Below are 26649 nucleotides of genomic sequence, written 5' to 3' on the forward strand. Positions count from 1 at the left end.
CACGTCTTGTCTGGTGGCCCTCAATGATAAATGATGCTAAGGCATTTGTAAAAGCTTGTACTGTATGTGCCCGCAGTAAAGCTCCCAGATTGGCTCCTAGTGGATCTTTACTTCCGCTTCCCATCCCCAGTAAACCTTGGACGGATTTATCTATGGATTTCATAGTAGATTTACCTCCGTCCCAAGGTTTTACGGTAATCTGGGTAGTGATAGACCGGTTTAGTAAGATGGCTCACTTTGTACCCTTAGTCAAATTGCCTTCGGCCAAAGAATTAGCTGAGTTGTTCATTAAACATGTCTTTCGTTTACATGGTATACCTGAAACCATTGTCTGACAGGGGGGTACAATTTGTGGCTCAGTTCTGGCGTTGTTTCTGTGCCAGGATGGGCATTTCTCTGTCTTTCTCTTCTGGGTTTCATCCAGAATCTAATGGCCAAACTGAGAGGACTAACCAGACCCTTGAGCAATATTTACGTTGTTATGTTTCTGAGAATCAGGAGGAATGGGCTGATTACATTTCATTTGCGGAATTTGCATTCAATAATCTGGTTAGCTCCTCCACCGGTTTGTCACCATTTCAAGTGGTTACTGGTTGTCACCCTAAATTTGCATCATTGTCTGGGTCATCATCTAATTTCCCTGTTTTGGAAGAATGGTTGAATTATATGTCATCCATATGGAATAAAGTTAAAGAAAATTTGGAAATCGCTAGTAAAAAACAAAAAGATTTTGCTGACCGGCATAGGTCACCTGAACCTGAATTTATTCCGGGAGATCTAGTTTGGATTTCCACTAGGAATATTCCTTTACGTCAACATTCTTCCAAGCTGGGTCCCAGATTTATTGGTCCATATCCTATCCTTGAAAAAATTAATAGAGTGACTTACAAAGTGTGTTTACCGCAGTCTCTGAGAATAGTCAACTCTTTTCATGTGTCGTTGTTGAAATCTGCCAGTGATGCCATTTCCTCCTCTTCCCCACCTCCACCCATTGAGGTAGATGGTAGTCCTGAATATGAAGTAGAACGTATTCTGGATTCTCGTAAAGTTAGGAATTCCCTTCAATACCTTATTGACTGGAAAGGGTATGGACCAGAGGAGAGATGCTGGATACCTGCTCGTCAAGTTCATGCTGATGATTTGGTTAAAGATTTTCATTCTAAGAATCCAGATAAACCAGGTGTTGAGTGTTCAGAGCCCACTCCTCAGAGGGGGGGTACTGTTAGGAATTCACCTGGAGGTTCCCGCAATGCGACCGCTCATGATGAGAGTTGCGTCGGAACCTCCACTTCCGCATGTCAACGGCCATCCTCCGCTGGTGATGCGTGCACTGGGGATCGCTCTGCGCATACTGGTGGGCGGCTTTTTCGCTCCTCTCGGCCACAGTATGGTCTGAGGCGGCGACAGAGGTAGTGTCAGCTGACAGTTTAGTCAACTGACATGGGTTTTAATAAATATATAAAATATGAATACTGTCCCTGGCCGGATTTGAACCCTGGCCTCTCACGCCAGAGGCGATGACTTTGACCAGTATGCTATAGCTAATATACAGCCAGGAGGTTTTGTTAGTCAGCTGAGTAGTTACCCAACTGACATGTATTGCTACCTGTGTCAGCTGATCTCTTCAGCTGACACTTAAACAGGATTATTGCCTGCGTGTGATTGGCTGCTGTGTGCATGTGGTCGACCACTGATTGGTTGCATGAAGTATTTAAACCTGCTGAGTGCTTCCTGTGATTGCCCGTGATAGCTTTGGCTGTGTGCTTTTGCTGGGTGTGATTTCCTGCTTATTGATTACCTGTGAACCGACCTCTGCCTGGAATCTGACTACGCTTTGCCTGCTGCCTGAACCGACCTTCTGCCTAAACCCTGACTATTCTCTGATCTCTGCCTGGACCGACCTAGGATTACCTGACCTTGATTTTGCCTGCTCCTTGTGTACCTCGATACTTCTGATTGTACGTGTATGACCTCGGATTGTTACTGGACTCTGCTTATCTCCTGTTAGGTTCTGGTGAGTTACATAGTTCACTCTACGTTCAGCTCCTATACCTTGCACCTACAAGGCCTGGGTGTAACCGAAGTCGGGCAGGTGTTGTTTCCTCACCTCCCGTTCAAGCGGGGACGCGCCACATAGGGTGAAGAAGGTGGGGATAGATTGGGGCATAGGAGCTGAGCTGTGAACTGATAACTGGCCAAGCCTGACATAACAATATGATGTGATTTGGACCGAGACAACCTACTGTAATTTTTTGTAGTCGCCAGTGGAGGAAAAGAAGAAGCTGTCCGGAACCGGTAACTATAACTGCTCCCTGTCACTTGCCCAGCGCAGCCAAACAAGATTTGCCGGCAGAGGCTTAGAATGCTTAGGGGATTTCAAACTAAACATTTTGTTTGAAACTTCTAAGGGCCTGTTTCCACTAGGAGCGGTGCGATGCAGCTACATAGCCGCATCGCACCGCGGGTGTCCTGAAACACATGCACGGCAATGGAAGAGTTTCCACTGCGTGCATGTTGTGTGGAGCGGTGGGGAGCGATCTGAGAGTCTGCAGCATGCTGCCCGCATCCGCCTGCAGCCGCGTCCCATCTCCTCCAATACACTTCCGCATCGGGAGATGAGGAAGTGATGCGGCCGGCGGCGGAAGTGATGCGATGCTGCTAGGTAGCCGCATTCGCATCACTAAGTAGTGGAAACGGGCCCTAATGGGTTCATACCAATACATATTTCCACTGGGCATTTAGTTGTTTAACTGAAGTTCTATTTGTTAAAATCTGTAACTTGTTTGCTGTATACTTGACATGAACAGTGTGATAGAATGGAATAGAAGAGCCAAATGTTCATCCTTTCTTTTTTTTAATTTTTTAATTTACAGAGCTATTCGAAAATGAACATTTTCGCATTGGAAAGAAAAGTAAGTAACACTCACGGGAATGTACTCTTTCTTCTGGGAATGATTCTTCTATATATACATTTTTGCATATGATTCTGTACAGAAATGACGTACACAAAAGCCAATTTTACTAAAAATCATTTTGGGATCGGTAGGGCCAAGGAAATCCTGCCTGGCCTTAGGAATGGAGGGCAGGTGCGGCACATGCATTGTGGAGCAAATTAAAGAACGTCTTCTGAGTTAGGTCTTAGAGGCAAGTTAATTCACTTGTGCATTCTGTAGGGGAAGACCATTGACTTTACTATGACCTCCCCCTTTCCAGGCCCCTGACTTCGCCCTGCATTCAGAGGTGTAACTTTTGCAGGAGTAGTCCCTGTAGCCTTAGGCCCGTTACACACTGAAAGCGTGCAGGAGAACGGCTCCTGCATGCGTTGCAGTGTGTCGTCGGGAAACTCTGAGTAGCAGCGGTAGTAGTTAATTAACCCGAAGGGGAAACGGCGATTCCCGACGATAAAATGCGCCGGGACGCGTCGTACCACAACGTATCGAAACGCAGCGTCGGGTGTGAAAGGTAAAAGGAAAGTCTATGGACTTTCCTTTTACCTTGGTTAACGCAAAGTATAGACTTTGCGTTAAAACACGGAAAATGGGCTCTGGTGTGAAAGAGCCCTTAGAGGTCCGAAAATCTACCTTCCGTCCCCCTACATACCAGGGGTTTCTTTAGGCACACTTGCCATGAATAGGGAAGTCATGGTGCATGTACTGTTAGAGGAGAGTTGTGGTGGTGACACTTGTTATATGTCCACTGGCAGGTGGGGCCCCGGGCTGTAGGGGTCACCATGGGAAGAAAGGGAAGAGCTTGTGAAATTTGGAGGACCCATCAAAGTTTTGCTGAGGTGGCCCAATGGTTTGTTTTTATGACCATTCTTGTAGGATGTAAATGGACAGTAAGTCACAGTGGGGATGAATTATAAAATGAGATATTTAATGACATGTAAATGAGTCTGTGAAATGGCTAATTACAAGGCTGTGAAAGGAAGGCTGGGCCAATCACTCTACTCAGCAAGTGCAGTGATTGGCTCAATGATGGGGCCATGGTTCCACCCACGGGATCATTGGCGCTAGTCAAAAGAAAGCATTTCTAATTACTGGCTCTTCCCCTGAAGCACTGAATCTGCGTGGGTATCCCGCTAGTTCCTGCCGCTCAGTGCCCCCTCCAGGCTCAGCACTGTGTGCTGATGATGGCCTGTATGGTCCATTGTAAAGTTGGACACATTCTGTTAATCAGTACTGCCACGCTAGGCACCCCTTCCTGTCCACAGGTGCCCCCTTTCTGCAGCTACAGCCATCTGCGATGAGAGACACTGTGCCCCTTTGTTAGGGGGAAAGAGTAGGACTCCGGGGACAGAAAGGGACATAGGAATTCACAAAGGGACACGGGGACAGAGGAAAACGCAAGAGGACACAGGAGAACACAGCAGGATTCAGGGGGATACAGGAGATAAAGAAGGAAAGAACAGGACACAGGTGGACAGAGGAGGATGTGGGGGGACAAAAGAGGGACACTAAAGTTACAAGGGGACACGGGCACACAAGGGTGAATGGTGTCTAACAGTGGGAAAAAAATGTAAAGTTGGATTGGTACTATATATGCACAAGTTTATCTCATGCTACATGATACTTCAGGTACACGCTAAGGTGGTGTCCATATGTTCTTCCTTGCACTCAAATTCTACCCGTGAACCACTTAGCAGAAATAGTCAGCTGTTTGTAAAAGCTGAGAACATAAACTATCATTACAGTGAAAGAAACAGAGCACACCACTGTCAGGCAATTACAGGATAAGCAGTGAGAAGTCAAATGATTTTTTTCTTCTCAAGTTAATGCTCATTTCCTGGGGTAAAGCTTCATTTGTTTTGCTGTCTGCAAATTTTTCAGTTAATCTTTTAATTGTGGTTCTTATTATGACTTGCATCATCCTTTCATTTATTTTTTTGGGTACTGTCACTTCTGAAGCAGCTTAAAACCATTTTTAAGGTAACAAACTTTTATTCGTACTGACACTTCCATTATAGGAGCTGTAGGGAAGGTTACGTCACTTATCCTGATTCTTCCTGTCCCCAGAACAGGCATTCTTCTGCTAATCTACATTATTATAGCTAAATGAAAGATTAGAATACAGAATTTCACTATACGGTACTTATGTCTTCCGAATGTTGTGGGATAACTCCATGTACAAACGGAAAATCTTTATGTACAGACTTCAAACAAACCCACCAATAGTAGAATAAATATATACAGTGGGTTGCAAAAGTATTCGGCCCCCTTGAAGTTTTCCACATTTTGTCACATTACTGCCACAAACATGCATCCATTTGATTGGAATTCCACGTGAAAGACCAATACAAAGTGGTGTACATGTGAGAAGTGGATCGAAAATCATACTTCATTCCAAACATTTTTTACAAATTAATAACTGCGAAGTGGGGTGTGCGTAATTATTCGGCCCCCTGAGTTAATACTTTGTAGAACCACCTTTTGCTGCAATTACAGCTGCCAGTCTTTTAGGGTATGTCTCTACCAGCTTTGCACATCTAGAGAGTAGAGACTGAAATCCTTGCCCATTCTTCTTTGCAAAACAGCTCCAGCTCAGTCAGATTAGATGGACAGCGTTTGTGAACAGCAGTTTTCAGATCTTGCCACAGATTCTCGATTGGATGTAGATCTGGACTTTGACTGGGCCATTCTAACTCATAGATATGTTTTGTTTTAAACCATTCCATTGTTGCCCTGGCTTTATGTTTAGGGTCATTGTCTTGCTGGAAGGTGAACCTCCACCCCAGTCTCAAGTCTTTTGCAGTCTCCAAGAGGTTTTCTTCCAAAGTTTGCCCTGTATTTGGCTCCATCCATCTTCCCATCAACTCTGACCAGCTTCCCTGTCCCTGCTGAAGAGATGCACCCCCCCCCCCCCCGAGCATGATGCCACCACCACCATATTTGACAGTGGGGATGGTGTGTTCAGAGTGATGTGCAGTGTTAGTTTTCTGCCACACATAGCGTTTTGCATTTTGGCCCAAAAGTTCCATTTTGGTCTCATCTGACCAGAGCACCTTCTTCCACATGTTTGCTGTGTCCCCCACATGGCTTGTGGCAAACTGCAAATGGGACTTCTTATGCTTTCTGTTAACAAAGCCTTTCTTCTTGCCACTCTTCCATAAAGACCAACTTTGTACAGTGCATGACTAATAGTTGTCCTATGGACAGAGTCTCCCACCTGAGCTGTAGATATCTGCAGCTCGTCCAGAGTCACCATGGGCCTCTTGACTGCATTTCTGATCAACGCTCTCCTTGTTCGGCCTGTGAGTTTAGGTGGACGGCCTTGTCTTGGTAGGTGTACAGTTGTGCCATACTCCTTCCATTTCTGAATGATCGCTTGAACAGTGCTCCGTGGGATGTTCAAGGCTTTGGAAATCTTTTTGTAGCCTAAGCCTGCTTTAAATTTCTCAATAACTTGATCCCTGACCTGTCTTGGACCTGTCTTGTGTGTTCTTTGGACTTCACAGTGTTGTTGTTCCCAATATTCTCTTAGACAATCTCTGAGGCCCTCACAGAGCAGCTGTATTTGTACTGACAATAGATTACACACAGGTGCACTCTATTTAGTCATTAGCACTCATCAGGCAATGTCTATAGGCAACTGACTGCACTCAGATCAATGGGGGCCGAATAATTATGCACACACCACTTTGCAGTTATTTATTTGTAAAAAATGTTTGGAATCCCGTATGATTTTCGTTCCACTTCTCATGTGTACACCACTTTGTGTTGTTTTTTTTTATGTGGAATTCCAATAAAATTGATTCATATTTGTGGCAGTAATATGACAAAATGTGGAAAACTTCAAGGGGGCTGAATACTTTTGCAACCCACTGTATCTTCCCTTATATGTTCTTGTACCTGACACTAGCATGTAACAGTTATTTTTTAAAGTGAATGAGGAACTCCAGTGAAAATAATGTATTAAAAAAGGGCTTCATTTTTACAATAATTATGTATAAATGATTTAGTCATTGTAAAAGCGGTCCTCTTCCTGATTTACATTCTGACACATGATGACATTTTTATTGCTGGCAGGTGATGTCAGTGGATGTAGCTGCTGCTTGCTTTTTTGGAAGTTGTAAACCGCTATTTCCTACAATGCAACATGGTTCACAGACAGGAAACTGCCAGGACCATGGTCCTCACAGTTTCCTGTGGGAGGGGTTTCACCACAATATCAGCCATACAGCGCCCCCTGATGATCTGTTTGTGAAAAGGAATAGATTTCTCATGTAAAAGGGGGAGTCAGCTACTGATTGGGATGAAGTTCAAGTCTTGGTCATGGTCTCTCTTTAAAGAGACACTGAAGCGAAAAAAAAATTATGATATTATGATTTGTATGTGTAGTACAGCTAAGAAATAAAACATTAAGATCAGATACATCAGTCTAATTGTTTCCAGTACAGGAAGATTTAAGAAACTCCAGTTGTTATCTCTATGCAAAAAAGCCATTAAGCTCTACGATTTTCAAAGTCGTGGAGAGGGCTGTTTTCTGACTTTCATTATCTCAACTGTTAGTTAATTTTTTACTTTTCCTCTGCTAGAGGAGAGGTCATTACTTCACAGACTGCTCTGAAAGAATCATTTTGAATGCTGAGTGTTGTGCAATCTGCACATATTAGAGAATGATGCAATGTTAGAAAAAACACTATATACCTGAAAATAAAAATATAAGAATATTTTCTTTGCTGCTAATCTTCTAGTAATTATTCATAGTACACAACCAATTCATTAGATCATATATTTTTTTTCGCTTCAGTGTCTCTTTAACTTGAAATGACATGTGACATGATGAAAAAATGCATAGAAATAGTACAGCAGAGTCATCTGGAATTCAGGCAACTGGAAATCTCAACTAACTGGATGTCTGAAGGATAGCTGGGACCGGCCCTCTGTTTTGGGGAGTTCTGGGGGGTTTGCGCTGCAAAAAAAAATACTCACCAGGACACAGTCACAAGGGAGGTGCGGTAAGAAACTACACACCTCCCCATACACTAAAAGTGCCCCGTTTAGCTAGGGCTTCTTTTTAGGGGAGGGCTTATATTTTAAGTATGCTTGAAACAAAAGCTAGGGCCTATTTTCGGTGAGGTCTTATTTTAGGGGAAACACAGTAGAAGCTCGGGAGATGATGCAGGACATCGCTGGAGGATCAGTGGAGGCTCGGTGAGTATTCTGCCTGCAGCTGGAGGAGATGTTGTGCTTATTTGGACTCTTGCACAAGCTACTGGCAAGCACATGTGTCTGCACCAGGCGATCCCCGCGATGTCAGATACTGGGGACTGTGCTGTACTAGTTCTACTAAGAAATTGTTTTCTGTATTTACTGTAAACAACAAAAATTAACAATTCTGAGCTAAACAATGCCTAGTTTAAAGCACTGAATTGTTCTGCTCTGAACCAACATGTGACTTGATGAGATAAAACATAGGTACATATAGTACTTGACCTACTGAGAAATTTTCTCAAATCCAATTCTGTTTTCTTGCCCAGCAAGTGTTAACAAAAAAATTGTTATCAAAATATTTTCATAAAAACTATTCTAGTTTCTATATGGTTTCAGAGATTAAGAAGCTTAGAGGGGGGGGTTCTCACTTTACTCCACAAATCATTCCCACTAACATATGTAGCACATACCCCCGATGCAGATGGTAGGTTCTCTATTCAGCCAGAAGTACAGACTAACCAGCAAGCTCATGGTGACCCAGAACTCATTGGAGTGTGTAAGGGACTACAATGGTCCTAAAAGCCCCCTTACTAAGATGTTAAGAAAAACAAAAGTTTGCTTTCTTAAAACAGAAAGAATTTGCGATAATTCAGGTTGGAGTGAGCTTGAGATGTCTCCCAGTGCATCACTGCTGAATATATGCAAATTAACCATTGTACCCTTAGAAGCTAAACACACCTCCAGATCCGCTGGAATGCAATGATGCAATTACCTCTATTCGCCAGGCACACATTATACCCAAGTACTGCGCTTAACACTATTAAAGTTTTAGTTTTTTCCTGAACCCCTTTAGGAGGCAGGAGGGTCTTAGTAATGATACATAGTGGTAGTGAAAGAAAAAAAACAAAACATCTGTCACCTTATCAGACCATGTATATGGTGTAGGGTGATGGACTGCACTGACAGGAGAAAGGCTTGTGGGCGGGCAGGGATTTCTCACTACAGTGAGTAGACGGATTGTTTATCCATGTCAACCAGTCAAAAGCCCCTCTGCACAAGTAGGACAGTGCAAAGGAAGGGACTCCTGCTGCCGTGCACAGCCCGCCACCCAACACCACTGTTCTAGCACTCCATATACATTGTCTGGTAAGGTGACAGATTTTTTTTCTTCTTTTACTACCACTACGTATCATTATGCCTGCTAATAAGTGTTCAGGAAAAAACTGAAACTTTGACAGTATTCCTTTATCAAAATTACAATTTAATATGATGTCCTACTGACAGTAGGTGATTTTAATTTAACCGTTATTGATGCGCTTGACAGATCTAGCCCTAGAATTTCTGCTACCAAGAAGGCTGCATTGACTGCTCTGAGGTTTGTCATGGCTTTTCATACCTTTACTGAAGTAAACCAGACTATGCATGTTACTCAGCTGCACATAATATGTACTCTTGAATAGATTTTAACTAGCACTAGTCATCTCACTAATTTGATGTGCTCTTGACAAGTTACGAGTGTTTGGTCCGACCATGACCTGGTCCTTATATGTTTTTAAACTAGTATACCTGGTCCAAATAGTAAGTTTAGACTGCAAATCTTGTAAGCAAGCCCACCATGGTCAGACAGCCTTTTAAGAAGATAACACATTTACGTTTTTATATTTTTATGATATGATGGTTATTTCAAGATCTGCTGATATGATGTTGTGCTGTCTCAAAGTGATATGACTTCATAGCAGGATGTCATGATTTGTAAAACCGTTAAGGACCACTGGTCCATGTGTCTGTCAATGGCAGGAATACAAGACAAGGCACTGACAGCTCTGCTAGCTTAATGAGAAGGAAGAGATCAGTCAAAACACCAGCGCTACCGTTGCTGATGCAAGTCTGTCAATAGATTTAAATACTATTTTAGGGTACATTTATAGACAAAGGCAAGACAAATAACATTTATATCATGCTTTTCTCCTGGCGGACTCAAAGCGCCAGAGCTGCAGCCACTAGGGCGCGCTCTATAGGCAGTAGCAGTGTTAGGGAGACTTGCCTAAGGTCTCCTACTGAATAGGTGCTGGCTTACTGAACAGGCAGAGCCGAGATTCGAACCCTGGTCTCCTGTGTCAGAGGCAGAGCCCTTAACCATTACACCATCCAGCCACCACATAACATATTGTAGACTATAGTCAATATAAATATATTACTCAAATAACTGTGTTAAACCGTTACTTTAGATATTTAACATAAACAAAAGATATTAATCAAAGACACACATATTACTCCCTATGGGGTCACTGGGGCCTGATTATTTGTGCAATAGTGTTCCTCCAGTCCCCCCTTCCCCCAAAGTACTTGTTGTGTACTGTAATAAGTAGATCTGTCCAGTGCAGTCTTCTTCCATATAATGTTCACTGCTAGGTGTAAAAAGTGACATGCCCATCATTTATGGAAGGAGGGGTTGGTTGCCAGGCAGTGTAGACTTCTGCCCACAGCTTGCACACACACTAGAGGTTTTGGAGTGATGTCACAAGCAGATGAAGGGGTGGGCTGGAAGAGCAATAACAGTAGAGTCCCAGTTATCCGCCACCAGTAGGTATTGGCTGATGCCAGATAAGTGTGCTTTCTGGTTGCTTGAGACTTAATGTCAAAAATGGGCCTAGCTAATACAGTACTATAAGCCACTCTATATACATACCATGAACTCAGTGTTTCATGTACAAATATAGTAATCAAAAGTATATTAACCTTGTGGGAGCCATGGAACCCAGTCTAAAGAGACTTTGTAACAAAATGTACACCCTCATTTTAAATATCCTACATGTAGCATTACCTGTGCTGATGTGGTGTGTCTTATTGCAGCCTCTTATAGTTCCCCCTTCTCCCCACTGTACCCATTTTTCTTTGCTTTGTCAGGGCTTGTCGAGGGAGATCAGGAAGGAGCTGCCTCTTCTGAAATGGGGAAGTGTATTACTCACAGAGTGTCTGTGAGCCTGAGGGAGCTGTCACTACCAGAAAAGCTGTGAGGAGTGCAGAGCCCAGACACAGGCTCAGAATTACAGCTGAGAGGACTCGGGAGTCACATTCCAAACATGCTTGAGTGAGCAAAACTCACGAGCACAGTTGCTCACTTCCACAGTTGCTCACTTCCGAGGTTGCGGCCATCTCTTTTGTTTATCAACAGTTTCTAAAACTGTTGATTTATAGCCAGGATAGCGGTGGAGAGCAGCTAAGAAGGCACAGAGGGGGCAAGGACATGACAAGGATCAATGTGGTATGTTTATTTATATAGGTTTGCAAACTTACAGTTCCTCTTTAATCACAGCAGTGCCCACAAACAGCCTAAGAAGTTGTCCTTCTCCACTGTGAGTACTGCCGGCAATTTGTTCTGGTTGGTTGTGACTGCTGGTTAGAGTCCCAGATAACCGGGGCTCTGCTGAATATGGTCAAGGAGCTTTAGTAGGCAAGTATGAGTTTTTCACCCATGTTTTACCTATAAATAGGTAGTGGCTGGATAGTGTAATGGTTAAGGGCTCTGCCTCTAACACAGGAGACCTGGGTTCGAATCTCGGCTCTGCCTGTTCAGTAAGCCAGCACCTATTCAGTAAGGAGACCTTAGGCAAGTCTCCCTAACACTGCTACTGCCTATAGAGCGCGTCCTTGTGGCTGCAGCTCTGGCGCTTTGAGTCCGCCAGGAGAAAAGTGTTTGTCTTTGTCTTTTTGTCTTTGTAAACTCCTGCTTGTCAAGAAAAGCATATGAGCAGCAAAGGTATAGATACTCTTTATTTCTTACCTGAATTCTAACTATTAACCTAACCTAATCTTCATCAAAAACCTCAAAGTAACCTGACCTATTTATCACCCAAGGCCTAATACTAGTGTACCCAGCCCCTAATACCCAGGATAACATAAGGGTCTGACATTTGCTGCGTTATCTAGAATTTTACTATCCATAAGGTTTTTGGAAGAAAAAGGATGAAAAAAATAATAATTGTATGACGCTTTTGACCTTGTAATATTTTATGGCCATTTTTTATTCCCAGTTCTGGAAGAACATGACAGTGCTGCAGCTCAGCAGTATGTGCGCCAGGGATGTCCCACAGCTCTCCGTGCTGAATTATGGACTTTAATGCTGAATATTTCCAGCCAACCAGAGGTGAGATACAAGGGGGATCATTTACGAAAGCAGAGGTACATTGACTAGAGGTGAGGTTACTTGGAAACCTAGACCGCTTCTTCTTCAGTAATTCTATTTTCCTTTTTCCATTACAAATTTGCTTGAAATTGATATATTGGGTCAAAGAAACAGAAAAAGAATCAACATGCCTAAAATATATACCTCCAACCTATGGCTTGAGAGTTTTGGGGCTATCAAGCTGCACAAGGACAACCGCCTTTAACACTGAAGTCTAATGCTTGGAATACACAATGAGTTTTTCATTGGGCAGATTTATTTTTCGATGGTTTTTCTGATCATTTTCGATTCATTTATATGAGAAAATCAATCAGAAAAACGAACACAATCAGATTGGACCTGTTGGAAATTATCTATTGAGCCATCTATTTGCCCAAAAAACTCATGGTGTATTCCCAGCAAAACTGCTTGGATAATTAACCTAGCAAGTTAAAGGCCAAATAATAATTAAAATAAGTTTTCTTTGCGCAGCTTGAAAAGAAAGTTGATAGACCCTCTTATGAGCTTTTGCTGTTGTCTGTGTCTTCAGTGGGCTATTTTCTTCCTTATCTCCTGTCATTCAAAGCCTCCATAGCTTTGCTTTGAACCCTGGTCATAGGAGAGATCAAAAGCAGGATGTATGAAAAATGTGATGAGGGTTCTATTTGTTGCAGTTTCTGTTCAGGAAGTACAATACATTCTCCCAAATGGTATCACTAGTAGAAACAATCCTTCCAAAAATGTCCTTACCCCTGTAACACATCCAATTTAGATTTGCCACTCTTTGGCCAATTTTACCACTTCCATGTAGTATCAGTATATAAAGATTTAAGATCTGTTGACCCTCAACCAGTGATTGGCCAATCGAAATTGGATATGTGTATGCACCTTCAGGATACTTTTACCTAAGCATGCTTAAGTGATGTAAAATGAGGTCTCGAACAGTAATGCTGTATTTCGGAATTATTTATTTCATCTAGCTTTTCAAGATACTGGTATGACCTGCTATAAGCTGTTACCGTGTGTGTGGTTTTTTTTTTTGGTTTTTTTTTACTGGTAATGAACAAGCTACGAACTCTTCTGATCCTTGTTTGAAAAATACAAAAAGCTGTACAACTATTACAGAGGCATTGCAGCAACACACTCACACCGCATTACTTTTCCCCCGCCGCATCCCTGCTGCAAAGGCTATGGGGAATTGCACACTTCAAGCGATACGTGTGTCAGAAGTATGCCAATTGCCAAAACACAATGCAGTAATGCAATCATGCAAGTTAACAACGCAGTAAGTGTGCACAACGGGAGCATGGCGCGCATGTGTGGACTGATGGTAAGCCCAGTGACGTACTTCCTGCCCAGCAGGGAGTACGTCACTAGCCGAGGGGTGGGCCTATGCATATGACCCTATCGCTGCACCATGGCCATGGAATATTTTGGCATTTTATAAAGCAATAATAAAACCACATTATGGATGTACCCTCAGTTTTCATTGTTTGTATTTGTTTAAAAACTTTTAATAAAAATTGAAAGTAAAAAAAAATAAAGCAATAATAATATGAAGGCTGATTAATGTGGTGCTTGCACCGCTAACATTAGCTGTGCAACCGGCCTAAAAAAAACGCCGTTATATTACTACAAAAAAACTTACGTGCTTAATTTGCGATTTCTAGTAGGCCTCAGCCCTTAATGGGAGTCTGAAGGGAACATAGAAAAAAGAAAATCAAACAAGCAGATACTCACCTAAAGATGGGGACAGCTCCACATCCTTCCTGTTCCTATATTTCCAGCGCTATGACCCCCGTTGGCAGTCTCCTACGGATGGGTCGGAGACTGCTCTCTTCCGCTGCTGCGGGAGGCTTCAACAATCTTTAGGAGCCCGTGTGCTCCTGAAGACAGGCCGCTCCGTACTGCGCAGGTACACGATAATGGGTGCTTGCGCATGCACAGTATAGAGCAGCCATCTTCAGGGGTCCCGAAGATTGCCAAAGTCTCCAGCTGCGGGTGATCCAGCACTGGGAGGTGGGCACCATAGGAGGAACGGGAAGGCTCTATAGGACCCAGAACCTTCCCCCTCCTTAGGTGAGTATCAGGTTATTTTTTTTCCCATCTTAGCTTAAGACTCACTTTTAGAGCCCGTTTCCACTAGCGCAGAAACTGGGCCGAATCTGCAGAGTTTCCCCGCAGGCAAATCGCGCGGGGCAACTCTGCCATAGGAAATACTGGTGCCGCTGGCCAAATCGCTTGCCCTAGTGATTCGACCGCCATTGCCATCAGTTTTCATGCGGGAGGCAGCGAATCCCATAGCCGTGCATGGCACAGCTTCTGGGATTCATCTGTGTAACCGCAGACCCGGAAGTGCCGCCGCTCGTGGTGGCTAGTGGAAACGGGCCCAAAGGCTTGCCATCCACATTTTAGCTGGATTAATCGATTTCTTTCTGCTTTGATGATTTTGATAACTTTGGATCAACTTCAAAGGAAGAATTTTGTGAAAACACAGACAGAAAAAACTGAAAACTCTTATTATACTTATAATTTCTGCCGCAACAAGCAATTTCAATAGTCATTCATTTTGAACAAAATTCAGACAGCAGCATTAGGTGACACCCGTGCTGTTGCTAGAATTGCTAGTTAAGGCAATCATGAATGATCATCTCTGGAAATGAAAATCTTACATGTATGTGCATAGGTTAACACAGTAAAAACCGGTGACTCATTATTACTGAAAGACTGTCACTGAGACTGAAAGGGCACATGACATTTCTCTCGCTTAATCTCCCGCTTTGAGAACATGTCTCTGTGCTGGATGTCCGCAGCGGGAGAACAATCGACTTGTTAATTACTTTACTAGCGGACTAGTACAGAATGCCCTGCAGCTTGTTCTGCCAATACGTTATCTTTAGAATGTCTCTCGGGGCTAATTTAATAATCAGCTGGAACCATTGCTTAACTTTGGCAACTTTTATTGTCATGCTGTTCCAACATTAATTGATCCTCAGAAGGATAACAAGTAGTAATGCAGAGCAGAAAAGGATTCATGTACCGTTATTCATCTCTGGCTGTCTCATCACTTACACTCTTCCCTTGTCCTGAGTCCCTTGCATGGTTGACCAGGACAGTTTTAGTCTATATTCAGCAGTATGTCTGGAAATGTCCAGTAAAGTTGCATCTTACTCTGTGAAACCAGATTCTTAAAGTAAAACTAAAAACACAGAATTTCCTATCTGCTCTAAGATTAGCCACAGCATTGTAACCTTTATGGAAAAACATTTTCTTCATTACATTTATGGAAATCCTAAAATAAAAACTGGTTTTACTTGGTTTCTGTTTTGTAGAAGGCACTGAAAGGCTTACATCTCAGTGTTTACTCTATCGATAGCTGTCTTGGAAGAGCTCTCCTGCAGTCTATTCACAGCTGCTGATAAGAACTAGTTAAAGTGAACCGAGCACTATTTTAGCACCCAGGGCATCTCAATAACACATGACAAATGCATGCCAACAATATGTCTCATTATTAAAATAAACTTCCATTTGACCTTTTTTTAACATTCAAAGTAGTTTTGTTAGCCAACTTCAGCAGGCCTGCCCGTCCATCCCTGGCTGTAGAGATTTCAGGAAGCTAATTGTTTTATTGTAGTCATCACCAAGAAGTAAACAATACCTTTTCATCAACAGAGGGGGGTGGGTAATTAGTACAGTTTCTTCAAAGAGATTGTGTGTGTCAATGTGTCAAGATAGCATCTCTGACTTGTATAAATAAGGACTGTGAGAAGGAGAGGGGGGAACATGGCAGCTTCTATGCCAGGAGAAATTCCAGTGAAAGAAAAGGTGCTTAGTTCCCTTTAAACAGTTGGGGCTTGATTCTCTAAAGAGTGCTAACTGTTAGCACACCCGTGCTAAACAGTTAGCAAGCGAAGTGTCGTGCGCCCTTCTTTGCGGCGCAAAGTTTCCGCTCCCATGCGGTAAAAACCGGTTGCGCACGATAATGCTGACTTTTGCGCACGATCGTGCACTCGTTCGCGCACAAAGGCCACGTTATTGCGCGCAAACGGAAGTTATCGCTCGGGTGTGAAACTTTGCGCACTCAAAGATGCTCGCATGGCACTTCGCATGCTTATTGTTTATCACGGGTGTGCTAACAGTTAGCAGAATCAAGCCCTTGATCTGTATACACAGAACACAGAGAAGTGCATTTCTTCAGCAACAGTATATGGAATAAAGACTTTTCATTGTGTGCTGTGCAAGAGTTCGGTTCCACTTTGTGGAAAATGGAATTCCAGAAAAAAACGTTTTCTTTTGGTTTTGGGTAGATAGTTGAGGAGTTAAAGTCTCTGTCAGGTTTGTAGATTCTGTTACTGTCTATCCTGCTCAGTGTTCTCCCCAGGCTCTTTTAGCCGGATGCTCCACCCAGCTAGTTTTGATGAGCACCCGGCTATCACTGGCTCACCTCCTCCTATGCTGTAAGCAGAGCTACTCACAGAAGCACCAGCCCTGCATTATCTCATTCCGCCCCACCCGGCTACTTTTTCATGCCACCCTGCTGGAAAAAATTGCTGGGGAGAACACTGCTGCTTATTTCTTGTGCTTGTGAACAGCCAAATCACCAATCAGGGCAGGTGAACAATTTTGTTATAGTAGATATGTTTTTGTTGCTTTCTGTGTTTCCATGTGAATGACATCCAAGACAAAAATAAATAAATAGTGAAATGCATTACCTGCTTTTGTTAGTAATGTCCACCTTTCTCAGGCGGTGCCCTCTGTTTGACGTCTATAGAGCAAGCCTATCTGAGTAAGCACACATCAACTGTCAGCATGGTTATGGTGCCTCCTGTAAGTAGCTGATTTCATCCATGTATTAATATGAATGCTATGAGGCTATCAAACACATTTTTACAGAGCCCTGTTATGAGTCTAACTAGTAAACAGAGTTACATTAAGCTTAAAGGGACACTGTAGGGGGGTCGGGAGAAAATGAGTTGAACTTACCCGGGGCTTCTAATGGTCCCCCGCAGACATCCTGTGCCCGCACAGCCACTCACTGATGCTCCGGCCCCGCCTGTGGTTCACTTCTGGAATTTCAGACTTTAAAGAGTAACTGTTAGCCCCCAAAGTGAAATTTAAATCTCTATAGCAATGTTTTATTTAGTATTTAAGTGAGCCAAAAAGCCAATGCAGAACTTAAAAATCAATGTAATTTTTATACTATGTAGCCTTTTGGACAAGCTCCAGACGCAAAGCCGCATATCAGATACTGCTTCAGCATGCCGAGCATGCCTATGTCTCCCCGACCCCCCTCTCCCCCCCAGGACCAGGTGCCGATCTATTCTCACATCAAACAGCTGACTGCTCTGACACGGAGAGAGAGCGGGAGCACTTACAGCGCCGCCACTGCAGAGCAGCCGCCGCCGAGTCACATGTGAGCGATGCACGTGCATGTTTGATGTGAGAATAGATCGGCACCTGGTCCTGGGGGGGAAAGGGGGGTCGGGGAGACATAGGCATGCTCTGCATGCTGAAGCAGTATCTGATATGCGGCTTTGCGTCCGGAGCTTGTCCAAAAGGCTACGTAGTATAAAAATTACATTGATTTTTAAGTTCTGCATTGGCTTTTTGGCTCACTTAAATACTAAATAAAACATTGCTATAGAGATTTGAATTTCACTTTGGGGGCTAACAGTTACTCTTTAAAGTCTGAAAACCACTGTGCCTGCGTTGCCGTGTCCTCGCTCCCGCTGATGTCACCAGGAGCGTACTGCGCAGGCACAGACCATATTAGGCATGTGCTATACACTCCTGGTGACATCAGCACGAGCGAGGACACGGCAACGCAGGCGCAGTGGTTTTCAGACTTTAAAGTCTGAAATTCTAGAAGTGGACCGGAGGCGGGGCCGGAGCATCGGTGAGTTGCTGCGCGGGCACAGGATGTCTGCGGAGGACCATTAGAAGCCCCGGGTAAGTTCAACTCATTTTTCCCTGACCCCCCTACAGTATTCCTTTAATGTCTTTGAAAGATGCAATAGCATTTATTTGCCTGTTGTGTCAATAGCAGAACATTACTTTCATGCTACCAGGAAACCCCCCACTTCTCTAAAGAATCATAAAACCCAATGACCACCTGCCTTGCGCTGCAACCTCCAATGAGTAAAACCCTGATGCCCTGCCAACCCTTTCCCAGTGCACAACCCTGATGCCCTGCCAATCCCCCCCCCCCCCCGAGTGCACACAACCTCCAGTTCCCCCCGCTGCTTCCATGCAGTTGTGGGTGGCGGCTTAGTGTGGGCAGTGGCTTAGTGCATTGGTTGTGTTGTGTGAGCGCAGCTGTGCATCCGAGCATACGTACAACCTTCAATTATTATTATTGATTTTCTGTCTCCTCTTCTGCGCTTTTAATTTGACTCCGAATGAGAAGTTCACCTCAACCTTACCCTCTAAAGTCTTTTATGTCCAATAGAGTGCCTCAATAGTCAACGGAAGTTCAGTTGATCTTTGTGTTGTGACAAATTCTTATAGACGTTTAAAGAGAAACCGTAACCAAGGATTGAACTTCCTCCTAATCAGTAGCTGATATCCCCTTTCCCATGAGAAATCTTTACCTTTTCTCTAACAGATCATCAGGGGCCGCTGTGGTGAAACCTCTCTCACAGTGTGATGTCAGCACCAGGGTGCTGACATTAGACTGTAGGACCCTTGTTGCATTATGGGAAATAACAGCTGTTTCTAGTAGCCAAAAATGCATTATCTCTTACCACAATGTCAGAATGTATATCAGGGAGAGAATATATTTTACAATGGGCAAACACTGACTAAAAAAATCACTTATAAATAACTATTGTAAAAATTAAGCACTTTTTTCATTGTTATTTTCACTGAAGTTCCTCTTTAACCAGTTAATGGCAAACTGACTTATTGAAACGTTCTGTTTGAGCCTGTTAATGGCAACAGGACGTTTTAATAAGTCGCTCGCTCCCGCCACTGCTCCGCACGTGTGTGCGCCGCTACCGCCACCATTACCCATCGGGACTCCATGTTCTGTGATTGGGGAAGAGGACCGAGTGGTCCTCTACCCAATCGCAATGCTTGGAATGAATGGACATGACCGTGATCAGCGGCCCCCTGTTCTTATTTCTCTGCCTGAAAGAGTTAATATTCTACTATGCAACTGACAGTTTTTTTCCAGTCGGGACCCAGTCGGACTACTGATAAGGAATTACAGCCATAAAATATTTTGCTCTAGGAAACCCAGCTCCCTGCCAGAAGAGGATAGATAAAAAAAGGTCAATAGTTAATATATTGACTGTTACATTCAACTGAAACAAAATAATAAATCTGCTGTTTTAAGTTTTTAAATATAACCTAAAACTGTGGGATATCTAAAAGTCATTTTTTTAGGAGTAGGAGGATAGATGCAATAGTTTCTCGCCACTTTGTTTTCACTTAAAATGTACTGTAGTGAGAAGAATATGGAGGCTGCCATATTTATTTCCCTTACCAGTTGCATTCTTGTTCAATGTCTGTGGCTAAAAGTGTGAGAGGAAGAGGATCAGCAGGGTAGTAGGATGTATATTTACTGCCAGTGTAGTTGTGGAGAGTGCACCACCAGTTTGTTACTAAATGAGGCACATGTGGTATCATTTTAACCGTAGCAAATTGTAGTATACATTTTGGTGTGTTTTTTAAAGCTTGAACCCAAGTCACATAAAAAAAAGGTAGGGACAAACTCAATCAAAAGATAAAAAGTAATCTTCAAAATTATGAAATCAAACTTGGGAAAGTTTTAGCAAAACTACACAAGACATTTGTGGTAACATTTTAACAGTGATACGTAGTAGTATAGATTTTTGAGTGTTTTTTATGGTTGAGGCCTTGTGTTTTAGTGACAAACTGAATCAAAAGCAATACATTTTTCACAAATTCTGTACCAAAATAAAAAACTTGTACAATGAAAACAAAGCTACAGAATTTAAAAGAAAATACATATGTTGTTACCTTAGGAACTTGGCTTTTTAAATATGTATGCCATGAAGGGTATATTAGTATTATTTTTGAAATTAAGATCTTGTAATCATCGATAGTGATACAATGAGAAAGCAAAAAACATATAATTTTGTCACCATACATTGTACAATACAATACAATAACATTTCTATAGCGCTTTTCTCTCATAGGACTCAAAGCGCTTAGGCTCTCTCAGATTCAGTAATTGGTAGTAGGATGAAGTATTCACACAACAAAAGTTATATTTCTGCAAATGCCAAACTGAACAGGTGGGTTTTCAGTCTGGATTTAAACACGTCCAGGGATGGAGCTGTCCTGATCTGTTGAGGTAAGGAGTTCCAAAACGTAGGGGCAGCATGACAGAAGGCTCTGGGACCAAAAGTTTCCAAGTGGACTCTGGGTATGACTAGATTATTAGAACCTGTGGATCTGAGAATGCGGGGATTGCTATGCAGCTGCAACATATCTTTCATGTATCCAGGGCCCAGATTATTCAGGGATTTAAATGTCAGTAGGCCGATCTTGAATAGGACCCTCCATTCTATAAGTAGCCAGTGAAAGGGAGTGCAGGACTGGCGTTATGTGGCAGTGACAGGGTTGGTTGGTTAGCAGTCTGGCAGCAGTATTCTGTATTAGCTGTAGGCGGTATAAGACCTTTTTTGGAAGGCCAGTGTAGAGAGCATTGCAGTAGTCCAGTCGGGAGGTAATGAAGACATGAACTAAAGTTGGTAGATCTTCTGGGGGGATGAGGTGCTTGATTTTTGCGATGTTCTTAAGGTGAAAATAGGATGATTTCACCACAGCAGAGATGTGAATTCTGAAGTTTAAATCCCCATCAATTAGAACTCCCAGGCTACGCACATGATCAGAGCTGCGTAGATCCGTGCCTCCTATTCCCAGTGGTGAAGACTGCAAGTTAAGTTGTTTTGTTGTCCTGCGCTGCCCTCCGATCAGAAGGACTTCAGTTTTGTCTGCATTCAGTTTCAGCCAGTTGTCATTCATCCATTGCTGTAGTTCACGTAAGCAGGCGTTTATAGTTAGAGTTGGGTCTGTCACACCAGGCTTTAAGGAAAGATATAGTTGGGTGTTGTCTGCATAGCAGTGGTATGTTAGGCTATGTTTTTGGATTAGTTTTTTAAGCGGTAACATGTAAATTGTGAAAAGCAGGGGAGAGAGGATTGAGCCCTGGGGTACCCTGTACTTAAGTGGTACAGGGGTGGACAGGAAGGGCCCCATAGACACTTTTTGGGTTCTGCCACTCAAGAAGGATTGGAACCACTGAAGAACTATGCCATCAATGCCGCATTATTCCTGTAGCCTGTTTATCCGCATTACAGGGGCTCCCTCCATACACTTACGCTTGCCGCTGTGTACTGCGCAGCCGCAATGCGTAAGGGTATGGAGGGAGCCCCTGTGATGCAGACAGTTGGCCGCGTCCGCCGGAATTGACGGGCCCGGTACCGGCGGAAACAGGAAGCGGAGGACGGCGGCGTGGGAGCAATTCAGGCTTATGGGGCTGGAAGAAGCCCCAGGTATGTATAAAACCTTTTCCCTTTTTCACCCCCCATTCCTCTCTAATTCCCTTTAAGGAAGTCCGAGACTATTTCTGGTGGGCGGTAGATCAGCAATATCTTAATGTTATTCTCAGCTGAAAGTTGCACCCCCAAGCATTCAAAGAGGTTGGTAGGTCCTACGGTAAGTGGTTTGATTTTCAAAGCTGATCTAAAGCAAAGTGCAACCCCCCCACCCCTGCGTTCTTTCCTGTTGCAGTATATCACGGAATAGTTTGTTGGCACGGCGGCCTCCAGGGTGCAGCGACCTGGTTCAGAAAGCCAGGTTTCAGTCAGGCAGGCCAGATCAGAAGACTCTATTAGATCATGTATGATTGCTGTTTTGTTGTTTATCGATCTGACGTTACAGAGGACAGCTTTCATGGCGCTACCCTGGGAGCTAGGGTCTGAGATTGAGGACTCCAGGATAGAACAGTCTCCAGACATGTGGCTGTCATCTCTGCTGTACTAAGAACATACTCTTAACATTGTAATAACCAGGATGGATATGCAAATAAAATGTGTGGGTTTAACTTATGCTGTACTTGGCACCGGTTATTGTAAAGCTATAATGGATGTAAATGGAGAAATAGTGTTTTTTCCTATTTTTCCTTTATTTTCTCCTTAATCATTTAAGCCGCCCGGACGTGATCCTCACGTCCGGGTGGCTGCTCTCCTGCAGTGTCGCGCTTCAGCTCGCTCCCGCGTGTGATTGTGGGCGCTCCCCCGTGCCCCCATGCTGTTCCCTGGTAGCCCTGAGATCAGTGAACGGGAACATGGTTCCCGATCACTGATCTAAGTCCCCAGCAGAAAAACTGACGGTCTCTTATCAGAGGCCGTGGTCTTTCTAAGTAAAAAAACGTTTTCCGTCCTCCTTCTGGGAAGCGAGGAGGACATACAAAAAAACCTCAATGTGGCCATCTTGTGGCCAAATAGTAAAACTACATCTACATATATTTTTCAAGGCAATTTACACACATTATAACATTTAAAATAACTGTTTATTTCCTACACCAAAAAATTACCTAAATAAAATTTTTAATGGAAAAAAAACAATAACAAAAACATAAATAGTTACCTAAGGGTCTGAACTTTTTAAATATGCATGTGAAGGGGTTATACTACGAACATTTTTTAAATTATAAGCTTGTACATAGTGATGGACGCAAAACTGAAAAAATACACCAAATAAATTATTGGCGCCATACATTGTGATAGGGGCAAAATGTAAATGGTGTAATAACTGAGACAAACGGGCAAATAAAATACATAGATTTTAATTATGGTAGCATGTATTATTTTAAAGCTATAATGGCCTAAAACTGAGAAATAATGAATGTTTTCCATTTTTTAAATATTCCTGTTAAAGTGCATTTATAAAAAAATAATTTTTATCAAAATGTACCACCCAAAAAAAGCCTAATTAGTGGCGGAAAAAACAAGATATAGATCAATAAATTGTGCTAAGTAGTGATAAAGTTATTAGTGAATGAATGGGAGGTGAAAATTGCTCTGATGCATAAGGTGAAAAATCCCCGCGGGCTGAAATGGTTAAAGGACTTACCAGGTCAAAATAAAAAGAAAAAAAGTTAAGTACCTGCTTCAAATTTGAACCCATGGAGGATGCCATCCGTGCCCTCCATTTACTTCCGCTGGGCCCCACTGTTTAATTGCTTCCCCCCATGTCGGGCTCTCATGCCTCAAGTAAAATGGCCGCCGGAGCTGTCCACGGCTGCGCAGTCCACATAGACGCGAGTGCGGCTTAGCAGCTCTAGACCCTCCCCCCGATCCACGCACAGGAGACAGCCTGTAGCGTGGATCGGGGGGGGGGGGGAGGCCCTAGAGCTGCGCAGCCAAACTCGCGTCTATGCGGACTGCGCAGCCGCGGCCAGCTCCGGCGCCCATTTTATGTGAGGCTGCCCGGGGGGCGATAAAACAACGGGGACCTGGCGGAAGTAAACGGAAGGCACGGATGGCGTCCTCCGTGGGTTCAAATTTGAAGCAGGTACTTAACTTTTTTTTTAATTTTGACCCGTAAGTCCCTTAAAATGCATGGAAAGTAAGGTAATTACTAAACAAAAATATTGCCCTCTAAAAGCCTTATTTGTCCTGAAAAAAATATATAGATCATTTAGGTGTGATAAATAGTAATGAAGTTATTGGTGAATGAATGGGAGCAGCGTTGATATGTAAAAATTGCTGGTGGGCAGAAGTGGTTAAATATCACTTAAAAGCTCCATGTAGATACCATGTTTCCCCAAAAATAAGACACTGTCTTTTATATATTTATTTTTGCTCCAAAAGATGTACTAGGGCTCTTTTTCAGAGGATGTCTTATTATGCAAAATGCAACTATACGGCATGCCATGCTGAAACACAAGCAGCATGCACAGAGCTTGTGGTTTGCAGATATTGGCTCTCACTTACAAGAAACTGATTCTGTTGATCATGTGGGTAAGAGTCTATTTCTTGCACCCAGAGAACTCTGTCAGGCTCCCCAGAGCTATGATAGGATAAGGTGTGTCCTGGGAAAAGGTGAAGAGGTGAAGTGCTGCTGATGCTTATCACCACAGATAATTGCCTGACACATATACAGGACTGTAGACTTCACATTATACTGCTGCTCTCCTGTATCCAGGCTTTGTATTGAGTGTGACTTGCTGGGGTCATGCAGGCTTGCTCCTAGGGCTTAAATTCGGGGGAAGTCTTCTATGTGAAGCATGCTAGGAATTCCTGCTAGGGCTTATTCTCAGGGGCTGTCTTACTTTAGGGGAAACACAGTAGTGTAGTGTCAAGGCTAGGAATAGGTCTTGGGACTGTAGCGCTGCAAGGAGAGAATGCTAGTTGCTAGCCAACATTCTGCCCTCATATAAATCCATAGCAGAGCTACTCTGAGGTATTTCCAGACTACCACACTTATCTTCCTATCATAAGGAATAATCCAAAACAAGAATGCAAAGAAATATCGTGAACTGAACCTCTGTGTCTCAAGACTCTCTAGAATTAACCAGAGAAGTGCAGGAGCACGTTACAGGAAATGAGTGGTCTACAAAAAGAGAACCCGATCAGCAGAAAAACCTGCATGTGGTTTTAGGAAATTACAAAACTTGCGTTGGGCTCGTATCACTTTCTTCCATGTGTGACACTAATCATAAAAGAGACTTGAAGAGCACGGAGACAATTTATGGGAAGCTGTGTCTGCCTGTAGATCTTATGAGGAAAAAAAGGGACGTGCGCAGTTACTGGAGGTCTGATCCTGGCTGCAATACTTATACAAAAAAATGATACAATTATACTTCTAAATAGGAAAACAAAAATGATAAACACAAGCGCTGAGTCATATAAAACACAAAGCTCTCTTTTGTTCTTTAGAATAATTGCCAACTTTCTAGCAGTATGAAAAAGTTATTCTCGAATATGTAAATAGTTATTTTTTTTAAATGCTGTCTTTTATGGGGGAGCTTGGGAGGGGGGAAGGAGTTATTAATTTATTTTTATTTAATTTACAATGTGTAAAATGTAGTGTAAAACATGTATTTTTACTTACGTGTGTAATTTGTTTTACCACTAGATGTCCTCACACTCACTCTTTCTCAGACAGTGCTGTTACAGCTAGAGATGGCCCGAACGGTTCCCGGCGAACTTTGGTGGTTCACGTTTGCCAGCGAACGCAAACTTTTCCTGAAGTTCGGTTCGCCCCCATAATGCACCATTAGGGTCAACTTTGACCCTTTACATCACAGTCAGCAGGCACATTGTAGCCAATCAGGCTTTACTCCCTCCTGGAGCCACTCCCCCCTTATAAAAGACAGGCAGCGCCGGCCATCATACACACTCCTGTTCCTGCAATAGTGAGAGAAGGGAAAGCTGCTGCAGACTCTCTCATAGGGAAAGATTAGTTAGGCTCTTGTAGGCTTGTTAGCTTGCTCCTTGCTGATTCTTATTGCTAAAAAAGCACCCCCACAACAGCTCTTTTGAGAGCTGATCTTGTTCTTGTGATCTATTTTTGTGTGTGTGTCCCACTGACACTTGTGTTGCATAGACAGCCTTGATAATTCATACTGCGTGTGCCACTGCCAGGCCCAGCACATTCAATGACTACCTGTGTGTGTGACAGGTGCACATTGTAATACCCATTACTGCATATACCTACCTGTTGTTCACAGTGCACCCACCTACCTACGTGAGTGCATGCAGAGTCACTCTGCCTGTCCGGTATCTGTCTGTGTGTGACAGGTGCACATTGTAATACTCATCACTGCATATACCTACCTGTTGTGTTGAGTGCACCCACCTCATCACTGCATATACCTACCTGACAGTCACTGTTGTTCTATCATTGAACTACCACAGCCCGGCGACCATATGGGCTGAAAACCGCCACGGCCTGCACTCTGGCCATGGTGCGCACCAGTCCAGCACGGCTGTCACTACACAAACAGCTGTTTGAGGTGCGTTACACAGTGAGTTTGGTGTGTCAGTGTGAAGCAGTACTCTAATTACACTCCCTGATTGATATATACACATGCAAGATGTTTTAAAGCACTTTAGGCCTGCAATTTAGCATTCAATGTGATTTCTGCCCTTAAAACGCTGCTTTGCGTCAAATCCAGATTTTTCCCCGGGACTTTTGGCGTTTATCTCACTCCACCATGCCCCCCTCCAGGTGTTAGACCCCTTGAAACCTCTTTTCCATCACTTTTCTCGCCAGCATACATTTTTCTAGTTTTAAAAGTTCGCCTCCCCATTGAAGTCTATTGCGGTTCTGAAAAGTTTGCGCGAACCGAAC

At 43.3% G+C, this 26649-nt stretch overlaps 1 protein-coding gene and 1 long non-coding RNA gene across 2 annotated transcripts in view; one reads left to right on the forward strand and one right to left on the reverse strand.

Annotated features, from left to right (window-relative positions):
• TBC1D19 (TBC1 domain family member 19) overlaps nt 1-26649 on the forward strand; it is a 193265-nt gene that overhangs the window by 68527 nt on the left and 98089 nt on the right. The window contains exons 11-12 of the mRNA XM_068278357.1: nt 2874-2912; nt 12188-12300. Coding sequence (XP_068134458.1) covers nt 2874-2912; nt 12188-12300 — 152 coding nt within the window. The remainder of the gene's footprint in view (nt 1-2873; nt 2913-12187; nt 12301-26649) is intronic.
• Nucleotides 17030-26649, reverse strand: part of LOC137564463 (uncharacterized) — a 71085-nt gene continuing 61465 nt past the window's right edge. The window contains exon 4 of the long non-coding RNA XR_011030607.1: nt 17030-17100. This is a non-coding gene — a long non-coding RNA (uncharacterized lncRNA). The remainder of the gene's footprint in view (nt 17101-26649) is intronic.

The sequence above is a fragment of the Hyperolius riggenbachi genome, chromosome 1 (assembly GCF_040937935.1).
Source record: "Hyperolius riggenbachi isolate aHypRig1 chromosome 1, aHypRig1.pri, whole genome shotgun sequence".
Lineage (NCBI taxonomy): Eukaryota > Metazoa > Chordata > Amphibia > Anura > Hyperoliidae > Hyperolius > Hyperolius riggenbachi.